General features: G+C 49.1%; 1 protein-coding gene across 1 annotated transcript in view; it reads left to right on the top strand.

The window, feature by feature from the left end:
• Positions 1-10,923, top strand: part of Ccm2l (CCM2 like scaffold protein) — a 19,125-nt gene extending 8,202 nt beyond the window's left edge. The window contains exons 6-10 of the mRNA XM_048810549.1: positions 3,405-3,829; positions 5,213-5,276; positions 7,931-8,060; positions 9,060-9,198; positions 9,889-10,923. Coding sequence (XP_048666506.1) covers positions 3,405-3,829; positions 5,213-5,276; positions 7,931-8,060; positions 9,060-9,198; positions 9,889-10,199 — 1,069 coding nt within the window. The 3' untranslated portion in view covers positions 10,200-10,923. The remainder of the gene's footprint in view (positions 1-3,404; positions 3,830-5,212; positions 5,277-7,930; positions 8,061-9,059; positions 9,199-9,888) is intronic.
• The last annotated feature ends 572 nt before the right edge of the window (positions 10,924-11,495 follow it).

The raw sequence follows: 11,495 nt of genomic DNA, 5'->3' as shown, positions 1-11,495 counted from the left end.
ACCCAGGACTTAGGTGTGCCCATGACTCCCACCCTATGCCCTCTGGGACACATCTCCCTGGGTCCCACAATGGGACGAAAACAAAATGGCCAATACACTTGATAGTAACCCTCTCCTCAAGCCCAGCTTCTGCTACAGTACAATGTCAGCACCATCACAATAACAATCACGAGGACACTAAGACCAGCACGAATGGAGTGCCAAACCTCAGCAGACGGGAGATGGCATTAGTATTTAAATTTCAAGGCAATATTTAGTGGCAAATAATATAGCTATTTCCATTCTGTAGGGACAGAAACAGATCCAGAGATATGGTAACCAATGCGAGGTTGCACGGGAAGCAGATGATGACTTCAAGATTCAAACTTAGGAAGTTCAGAGTGCATAGAGGAGCACATGTGGCGAGCAAGGCAGAAGACATAACTGCCATTCTTGCCTTCCCGCCAATCTCCCTCATTCTCCACATTCACCCTTGCTCTTATTCATTTGATTGTGTGTATTGAGTGCCCGGCATGTGCTAGACATTGGGCTAGGTGCTAGGGATGCAGAGGTGAGCAAGACATTTGGTGTCCTCCCTTGCCAGCACACAGGCTAGCTGGCACTTTCAAGCCCTGAGCCTTCTAAGCTTTCCTCTGCCTTAGGGCCTCCAGCTGTCTTCTTGCTCTGTATAAGCAGGAGTGAACAAAACAGAGGTGGTGCCTGGAGGGAGAGGTGAACAGTCACCAGGAATCTACACACAACAAGATTCCCTCCCCTTGAGACACTCACTTGGGTCTAGCTCTACACATTCTGGTTTTCCTCTGCCTCCCTGGCTCCTTCTCCAGAGCTGGTTCTCTTCTCTGCAACCTCTGAAAGTTAGAGTGCCTCAAACATTATCCTGGATCTTCATCCCTTGGCCACACTTATTTCTCGGTGATCTGTAGTCCCTCAGCATGTGTGTATGTCCGTATGTTGGCAGTACTGGGAGTTAAACCCAGGGCCTCGCACATGGTATTCAAGAGCTCCACCACAGACTGCCTCTCCAGTTTTCTTTTCTTTTTTTAACTTTTTTTTTAAGGTGGACACAATGTCTTTATTTTTACTTTACTTTGTGTGGTGCTGAGGATCCAACCCATTGCCTCACGTATGCTAGGCAAGCACTCTACCCCTGAGCCACAACCCCAGCCCTTTTAACTTTTATTTTAAGACAGTTTCCTGCTAAGTTGCCAAAGTTGGCCTTGAACTTGCCATCCTCTGCCTCCGTCTCCCAAGTAGCTGGGATTGCAGGCAAGCACCATCATGCCCACCTGGTCTCGTGACTTTTAAAACACTGGGACCCCCATAATTTCATCTATCACCAAATCTCTATTCAGCCTCTCCATTCCAAGGTCTAATGACCATCTCAAGCCTAATGCATCCAAACCTGAGCTTTGGATCTCCTCCCCCAAACCTGAGGACCTTGACCTCCCTGTCTTGGTGACTGGCAGCTTCATCCTTCTGTTGCTCAGGCAGAAACCTTGCAATGGTGCTTGGCTTCCCCTTCTCTCCCTCCCTCCGTTCCCCTTTGCACACACCCACACCCTGTGTGCTCTTGTCAATAAATCCTGTTGACCCTATTTTTCAAATATGACCAAAACCCACTTCTGCATCTTCCATTGTCCCCACCTAGACCCACATGCCATCTTCTGTCACTGGAATCATGATGTCATCCCTTCGCTGGCTCAGCCCTTTCTTATAGTCTGCTCCCCTACAGAATCAGAGCAGTCCTGTTAACACAGAAGTCACATCATATCACTGCTCTGAATCTTCCAGTGGCTCCTTCTTTCACTCAGAGTAAAAGCCAACATCCTTACAATTGCTTAAAAGGGCATCAAGCTCCAGCCATGACCCCCAGCCCCTCTCTGGCCTCACCTCTTTCTACTCCCGCCACCTCCACACTTTATTCCACTCTAGCCAGACTGACCTCCTTGTAGAGTGCAAGAGACCTGTGTGTTCTGGGTGGCTCTCTGTGGTACCCCTGGCACCTAGAACCATGCCTGGCACATAATAAGTGCACATTAAATACCAATTGGCTGAATGAATAAATTAATGCATCTTACATTATACCTTGCGTGGGGACTAGGAAGGAAATAAGCAGATTGGGAGAGGGGAAAGTGAGTTTGTGCTTTTCAAACTGAAGGGCAAGGAAGAGGAAGGAGTCGGCAGAGGGATGGGCCTGGAAATCAGATTCCACACAGAGGTGACAGTGTTCACTGTCTACCCCACTGGCCTGTGGGGATTTTAGGGTAGAGGGCCTGGCCTAGAGCTTGCCACATAATAAGATGAAATGAGAACTTGTGGAATGAGTAAATAAATAAGAGTTGCTCTCCAGGGTGTCTGAGCCTCTGGGCTCCTTTCTGAGGCATCGTGGTGCCCAGGAGGGTAAAGGAGTTAGAGTCAAAAACCACACGTGCTGCCAGTTTTATCTAATGCCACAGACCTGCTCTCTGAGCCCAGGCAAATCACTGAACCACTCTACATCTTAGCATCTTAACTATAAAATAAGGATCCTCTCTGCTCTGTCCACTCTGTAGGGTCATTGTAAGGATCAGTCCTGGTTTAATGATTAGTAATTCCTCATAACCCCCGAATGCCTATCCTGAGTTACATTTGAATTTATACCTTGGACTTTTTAGAGACACAAAATAGATAATAGCTGCAAGAAAATATTCTGTTTTCATTAATTAATGCTTTCTTTTGTGTCTCTGCTTAAACACATAAAGATGTGAATTCTTCAAAGAATGTGCAGTCTCAAAAAAAGTTTTACCCAGGAATTTGGATTCCTTCCTTCAACCAGAGAATGAAGTTTATGTATTCATTCTACTTTGATTTTCACACTGAATAATGGGAAGCTCTTATCTAAATATGGCATCCAGTAGTAGTAACTATGTTGAGGTTAAAATCTTCATACATTTTTTTTTTTTTTTGATACCAGGGATTGAACTCTGGGGGACTTAACCACTGAACCACATCCCCAGCCCTATTTTGCAGAGACAGGGTCTCACTGAGTTGCTTAGTGCTTCATTTGTTGCTGAGGCTGGCTTTGAACTCGTGATCCTCCTATCTCAGCCTCCCGAGTCCCTGGGATTACAGGCGTGTGCCACTGCGCCCGGCATCTTCATACTTCTAATAGCGCCTCCTTCTCTCTGGATCTCAACTTTTGTACCTGTATTAAGTTAAATTGGAGCTTAATCTATTATTATTACTATTATTATTTCAGTACTGAGTCTGGGGGAAGTTTATCACAGAGCTACAAGCATGGTCTATTATTATTATTATTATTATTATTATTATTATTAGAGATAGGGTCTCACTAAGTTGCTGAGGGTCTCACTAAGTTGCCCAGGCTGACCTTGAACCTGCAATCCTCCTGATTTGCTGAGATAACCAGCATGTTCCACTCTGCCTGGCAGATTACAGTTCTTTTTGATAAGTTTCAGGACTCCCATAAATTGGAGTACATTTTTTATGGCAGAGAAGACAGAGTTCTCTGGATTCTATAAAGAAGTCATGAAACCCAGAGAGTGGCCATATAATTTTGATGGGAACATCTCTGATATTGATTTAAAGGGGCCCACAGGCGAGTGCCTCGGAGCCTGCCCATTGCGTTTGAGGAGGCGGCAGGCTTCCTGGTGGTGGGGAGGGCCTGAGCTCTGCTCTTCCTCCCTGGACCAGGATGCCGCCGAGGAGTCCTGTGCGCTCATCTGTCAGGTCTTCCAGATCATCTATGGAGACCAGAGCATCGAGTGTGTGGACCGGGCTGGTTACCACTACACGTCCACACCTGACCGGCCATGGCTCTGCAGCCGCAGTGAGTACCGGGGTCCCTGGCCTCCCCTTCTGTGCAGCATCCTCAGAGGTAGGGGAGGAAGGATGGCCAAGGACTCAAGGCTAGTGAAGGCCTTTAGGGATCCTAATCTCTGCCAAAATTACAGTGTCCCCTTAATATGTAGATAAAATAAAATGTTGATCTTCATGATGACCTCAAACCTGGTTCCATCAAAGATGTTCAGGATGCCCAGTTCAGATTGAGCTCCTCACACTTGAACTTTTCTCTTTTTGTTTTGGATACTTTACCAAATCCAAGCATATGAACTATCTTTCTGAACCTTCCAGTCTCACTTGGCTCCTAGATCAAAACCAATATTTGCAGATGGGACCTTGGATACAGTCGAGGGCTGAAATGAGAATGAGATTAACAGAGGCATTTATTGATCACCGACTATCAAGTTGATATTCAGGTGTCAAATCTTATTCAATCCTCATAGCAACTTATCTGCCCTCTTGGCCTCGCACAGGACAGGTCCATCACAAGGGATGTAAGAACCCTTGGGGCCTTATGATTGCAGTTTTACAGATGAGGACACTGAGGCCCAGAAGAGTCAATAGTAAATTGACTATTTCCTATGGTAGGTTACGTAGTTGGTGTCAGTGTCAGGATTCAAACCCAGATCTGTTGGATTCAAAAGCTTCTATTTGCAACAACCTCACTTCTCAGGGCCACTAAGTGAACTCTAACCACAGCCCCCAGAAGTGTAGTACCTGTTTGTGTAGCTCCTGCAACAGGGCTCCCGTTCTTGTCTTTAGAAGTCTCTCCTACCAGTAGGAGCTGGGACAGCTCTCAACTCTCCCAGGGATGACAGTCAAGTGAATGAGATCGTTCAACAGTTTCAACAAATATTCCTGAGTGCCTACCACGTCAGATCCAGTGACATGGATACACTGATGGGCAAAACCAGAGGTGGCCCCCTCTTCTCAAATCTTTGTGGCTGAGGCAGCCTGACAGTAATCAAATAACTGCACAAATAAATGTGTAGCCAGACAGTGCTGTGAGAGCGTTAATGAGAAGCCAGTCTCACCTGAGGAGTGACACTGAGTGAGCTCAGCCCAGAGGCTAGGGACAATTCCTGGAGGATGGGACAGCACTCTGGAAAGAGGCATGTTCTCTGAAAATAGTGCTGTTTTCCTCTGACGGTGTTGACTTCTTTTCCCCTCATAAGATTCTTCTTGTCTTGCCTCAAACACACAGTTTACAACCACCGTCCACACTGTCCCTTCCCCTGCTATTCCCAAGGCCCCTGGTGGGCAGGCAGGAAGGTGCTATTGACCATGATTGGGGAGGAGAGTTGCCCAGAGGAGCCAGGGATCCTGGTGCCACTTTGCCACTCTGATAGTCCCTCTGTGTCTGGTCTAGGTGACAGCTGCCGGACAGATGGGACTTACGCCTATGACGCGGACTTCAGCTGCTGCAGCTCCTTGTAGGTACCGTCCTTGTCAGGAACTCCGCTCTTGCTTCCCCACCCCTACACAAATGAGGTCACTCTTCATGAGAGGGTAGGAGAATATGACCCAGCCTTAATTTGGGTGGAGATGCAAGGCACTGTGAGGGGAGGTGATATGAGCCCTGGGCTCCGGTGAGTTTATAGCATCCAGGGGACAAGAACCCAGACTGGGTCCACATAGGTCTGCCGTTCTCTCCCAGCTATCCAGACATGGTGGCCTGCAGGGTCAAAATCACAGCTAAAGCCAAAAATAATTTTACTTTACTTTAGTTTGGGGTCTGTATAATTTAAAACCCTAAAAATAAGAGTAGCTGAAAGAAGATTGAACTTTTTTTTTCTTGTGTTTTACATAAAATAGAGCAGGAGTTCAGGGCCTCAGCGCCTTTCAGGGACCCACACCCTCTTTTCCTGCCACACCCTCCTTAGTGCTTGCTTCCATCCTCGGGGTCACCTCATGGATCAGGATAGTGGTCGGAGCTCCAGCCATCACAGTAGCATGCTAGAGGCCTCTTTTAAAACTTCTGTTGGATTCCCACTCAGCAACTTTTGCTTCCATCTTATTGGTCATCTGATTGGTCACATGGTCATTACATTATCTGCAAGCAAGACTGGAACATGGAGGATTTAAAGAAATTTCAGTTGGGAACACTGCCCAGGGGTCTGTTTTGGGTGACTGACTGTCCCAGTTTGCTCGAGAATGAGGGGTCTCCCAGGATATGGGATTTTCTGTGGTAAAAGAACGTCCTGGGAAAATCCATGTCAGCTGGTTACCCTGGCCATGTTACTGAGGGCTTTGGGTTGGTGAATAGCAGTGCTTGCCAGTTATATATGCCCCCCTTTTTTCTCTTTTCTTGTTCTTCCTTTTTAGTGGCAATAGATTTGCCTTCTTAAGATTCTGTACCCCTTAGGCTAGTCCATCAACAACCTGATTCTGCTACAGAGACGAAAATCATGGTAATGCCTAACATTTTTTGAGCTTGCTATGTGCCAAATGCTCTCTATAATGCACTTCATTATTTTTTTAGTGGCTACATAGCAACATTATAGCTGCTACTATTTACTTATTCCATAGAGTCCGTGATTCTAAATACCTTATAAATAAGAATTGCTTTCATTCCTCAAGGACACCGATTTCCATCCTCCCACTTTATAGATGGAGAAAACTGAGGAAAAGGGAAAGTTCAGCTTTCCAAGGGTGAAACACCTAGTAAGTGGTAGCCTGGGAGATGAACCAGGAGTCCACACCCTCACCCAGGAAGCTGTCCTGCTTCTCTGGAGGTAATAATGCAAGGTGGTTCTAGAACAATTTAGAGACTAGGGTTGATATTTTATTAGGCCATAGTTAGTTAGCACCTTCTACATGCCAAGCACTGTCCTGCGTGCTGGAGATACAGCAGGAAAAGACAGAGGGCAAGAGCCATGCCTGGCACACAGTAGGTACTCAAAAAGAAGAAAATCAAAGCCCCTGCTCCTGCCAAGTTCTCAACCTAGCACAGGAGGCAATGGCCTGTAGGGCAGGGGTGAGCATTAATGGTACTAAGCCCCGAAGAGAAGCCAGGAAGGAGAGACTGAGAGGACCACACTCATCCGGGGAGACAGGAAGGCCTCATGGAGCTGATGACACCAGAACCAAGACCTGGAGGGTGAGGACAGGCTGTTCCATGCAGAGGGAAGAGCAAGCTCAAACCTTCCGAACAGAATGGAGCTTTGTGTGTTGATGAGCAGGCGAAAGGCCATGTGGCCACGCAAGAGGGTGTGGGGGAGGCAGTGGTCAGTGGGAATGTTGGGTGGAGGATCTGGAAAAGGTCTAACCTGGTTTTGAGGGGATCATGGAAGGTCTCCCTGAGGAGGCGACATTTGGAATCAAAGGATGAACAAAAGTTAGCTTGAGCCAGGCTCTGTGGTCCATGCCTATAATCCCAGCAGCTCAGGAGGCTGAGTCAGGAGGATCACAAAATTCGAGGCCAGACTTAGCAACTTAGCACAACTCTGTCTCAGAATAAAATTTTTAAAAAGGGCTAGGGGATATAGCTCAGTGGCAGAGCACCCCTGGGTTCGATCCCCAGTATCCCTCTCCCCCCCCCCTCAAAAAAAGAGCTTGAGCAAAAGGAAATGGAAGAGAGGTATTTGGACAAAGGGAAGAGCTTGTGCAAGGACCTCTGGGAGTGTTAGAAGTAAAAGGAAGCCGGGCGCAGAGGCGCTCACCTGTAATCCCAGTGGCTCAGGAGGCTGAGGCAGGAGGATCGAAAGTTGAAAGCCAGCCTCAGCAATGGTGAGACCCTGAGCAACTCCTTGAGACCTTGTCTCTAAATAAAATACAAAGAAGGCCTGGGGATGTGGCTCAGTGGTCGAGTGTCCCTGAGTTCAATCCCTGGTGGAAAGAAGGAAGGAAGGAAGGAAGGAGAAGACCAGAACAAAAAGAGCAAGAGGGAACAAGTGAGGGACAAGGCTGGAGAGGTCCCAGAGGTCAGATCATGCAGTGCCTTGGAAGCCAAAACCGCCTTGGATGGGCCTGAGGCCTCATCCTAGACCCCACAGCAGTGATGGCTGACCCCACCCACCTGAAGTTCACCCCAGGGAGAAGAGCCAGTGAGTGGCAAATGAAGGCCCCTTTCCTCCTGTCCCTACAGCAATGGCTCCCAGGACACATTTGAAGCGTGTTACAGCGGCACGTCAACTCCTTCTTTCCACGGTTCCCACTGCAGTGGCAGTGACCACAGTGGCCTGAGCCTGGAGCAGTTGCAAGATTACATGATCACGGTGAGCTGGGGCAGCTGGGGACAGCACGGGCCCGGGCCATTTTATCTTAGAGTGACATTGGAGAGGGAAGTAGATACACATAGGTGCATTTTGGGAATCGTGCACAGCTCAGCCATGCGACCAGCACGCTAGCTTCATAATAGAGGTTCGAAACATAGAAATTAACTAGTGAGTTCAAATTAAAGAGACATGACTCTCAATTTACCTTTTATGCCCAGCTCAGAGACGGCTCCTCCCAGCTCCTGTCTCTAGCCACCTGACGCGGTAGCGAGGTTTAAACAAGAGGCCAGTAAGAGAGAGAGAAACTCGCCAGGGAGTGAGCTTTTTTGGGGGAACAAAAAATTCAGGGGAAAATTCCATCCAATGAAGGTCGAGGGGGGCAGCATTCCAAGGTCATGGTCAGTGATTGGTTTTCAGGTCAGTGGTCAGGCACACCCCCACACGGATAAGCCCTCGCACCTGGGGAAGGGTGGGGAAGGCTCTGACACAGTGTGTCTAAGCGCCTCACACCCAGCCAGAGAGGTAGCTCAAATCCTGTGCGAGAACGGCTTCCCACACACAGCCCTGCTGGAACTGACAAAGCAGGGGACCTTGGAGGTCAGGGACCGAGATGAAGAGTAAAACTGAGGGCAGCTTGTGAAAGGCCTTGTCACATGTCAGGCCACCAGCATTCACTGGGTGTTTGCCAGACACTACTCCAACACCTTCAACAACCCCAAGAGAGGGGCCACGGTCATCCTCAGTTGCAGAGGGGGAAGGCAAGAGTTGGAGGTTGGGACCTACCGGAGATCATAGAGGTCACCCAGGGAGCTAGGATTTGGACTCAGGCAGCTTGAATCGAAATCCCATTCTTGGATGTAGCCCAACAGGGCTGGTGTCCCCTGAGAAGGTCATGAAAGAATTTTTGGAGGAGGGCTTGTAGAGAGGGCTCTGGTTCTGTCAGGCAGGGGTTGGGTGGGGTTGCTCTCTGGGACTGATCTCCAGGGGTGTCGTCCACAGTTGCGGAGTAAGCTGGGGCCCCCCGAGATCCAGCAGTTTGCACTGCTGCTGCGGGAGTACCGCCTGGGCCTGCCCATCCAGGACTACTGTGCCGGCCTGCTGAAGCTCTACGGAGACCGTCGCAAGTTCCTCCTCCTAGGTGAGCCCCTGACCCTCCCAGGCTTTGGCTAAGGCTCTTATTTGGCCCTTGATGTCAGCAATCCAGCACCACCTTGGAGTATTTCCTCCTTATTCTTCTGGCCAAGATCTTGAGACTATAGGGTAGACAAGGAGACTAAGGTGCAGAGAAGGGAAGGGCCTTGAAACAGAGCTAGGAAATGGCTTATAAGAAAAACAGGACCCTGGTACAGCCATTTTATCTTAGAGTGACAACGGAGAGGGAGACTACAAAACTTGTCCAAGGTCATACAGCTAGTAAGGATGACTATAACAATAGGAATACTAATACTGAAAAGCTAACAGGTGTTTGGCAGTTACCATGTGCCAAATATCTGGTTGAAAGCCCCCAGTTCTGGGAAGTAGATACTATTTGTCCCCATTTTACAGGTGCAGAAAGTGAGGCTCAGAGTAATTATTTAATTAAAGTCATGTAGCTAATATGTGGAATATAGCAATCATAAGAACAATATATTAAGCAAGTTAACACGTAGTGAGCATTGACTGTGGGCTGAGCTTCTCATCATTATCTGCCCAGAGTTAAGGACCGCAGGCAAAGCCTCACAGTGATTGGCAGCGCAGGGATTTCAACTTAGATTTCCAAGGAGGGAGCGGCCTCTGTGGGAGGGGAAGCAGCTGAACCCCAGGAATCACTGTACCCCGCGGCCTGCAGGGATGCGGCCCTTCATCCCGGACCAGGACATCGGTTACTTTGAGGGCTTCCTGGAGGGTGTGGGCATCCGTGAGGGCGGCATCCTCACCGACAGCTTCGGCCGCATCAAGCGCAGCATGAGCTCCACGTCAGCTTCCGCTGTGCGCAGCTACGACGGTGCAGCCCAGCGGCCCGAGGCGCAGGCCTTCCACCGGCTGCTGACCGACATCACGCACGACATCGAGGCTCTGGCCCCAGACGACGACGATGACGATGATGAGGAAGATGAGTCCAGGGATGGAGGCGATGCAGCTGAAGACAACTACCTGTGACTTCCGCCCATGAAGAGGGAGTGCAAGGGGTGACCCCACAGCCAGCCCCTGAATCTCCCTCACTTTTTCATGTGGAACCCCATCCCGGGGACCCCTAGTCACACCCTGGTCACAGGTTTCCACTGCCGGGGTTTCCATCCCTGCCCTCGGGGCTCAGCATCCTGCAGTACTGATAGCTTCCTGCAGGGGGCGTGCGAAGCGGGGCCCTAAAGCACCAGAGGGTCTCCCAGGGTTCGGCAGGCGCGTCTGCTGCCAGACCAAGAGGATGGGCAGCGGCCCTGCTTTGTCCCACTGTCCCCTAGGAGCGCGGCTCCAGGACACCCTTCCCTTCTGGGGACTTCGAATCCCCGCAGCTTTCTGGAGGCTGAGGGATGAAGAGTAGCTCCACCTGCTGGCCGACTGAGAAGAGACTATCCCGTTCACTACCCGGCAACACCACCACCACCACCACCCCCGCCCCCCAAAAAAAGAAAGAAAGGAAAAAAAAAAAAAAGAAATCCAGAACTCAGAGACCTCTGTTTGCCCAATTTTACTGACTGGGAAACAGAGCCAAAAAAAGGGAGGGATTCTCGTGATCCTGTTTAGCTATGATCTCCCATTTCTCATCTCTGTAATCATTTCAGCCCTAACAATTTTCAGGAAGATGGTGAAGGTCAAGACCCTAGTGCTGGGCCTAGCACATGGTAGGCACTTTACAGTAAAGGCTGTTCCCTTCCACATGGAACACTTTTTGTGTCAGTTTACGCGTCTGGCCTTGGAGCCATAGGGCGGGAACTGAGGTGGGTGAGATGTTAAGAAGACTGTCAGGGGGCTCAGTTTGGTGGGGGAGGAGTCTCCTTTAACAACGCTCTTACACACTGGCTCTGTGCCTAAACCCCAGACCAGAGAACAGCCAAAACTCTGTGAACAACATCCTGGGGTCTGGGAAAGTCAAAGAAATCTGGAAGCAGGGGTAGAGACCTAGAGAAGTCAAGATAAGGCTAACGCTCTGCACAGCCTCAGTAAAGGCTGGGAGGCTTGAGAGGAGGCCAGAGACGCCCCTAGAGAAGCTCAAATATATTTGTCAAACTTTACAAAGCCTTTAGTGGCTGGACATGTGATACTTACTGAGGTACATACTATTATCGGTTTTTAAGTTATATTGTTAGATCTTTGGATCCAGAAGGTTCCATGATTCATACTCAGCTTGTGGGAAATGATCATCCCATCATCACTGGTCCATTGGAGAAACTTCCTGATGTCTTATTTTGTTTTATTCCCCTTCCACCCACTTCTCCCCATGAGCACCCGCCCCTA

This window comes from Marmota marmota, unplaced genomic scaffold (genome assembly GCF_001458135.2).
Source record: "Marmota marmota marmota unplaced genomic scaffold, marMar, whole genome shotgun sequence".
Classification (NCBI taxonomy): Eukaryota; Metazoa; Chordata; class Mammalia; order Rodentia; family Sciuridae; genus Marmota; species Marmota marmota.
Note: the sequence above shows the minus strand (reverse complement) of the source record. Positions and strands in the feature narration are given on the sequence as shown.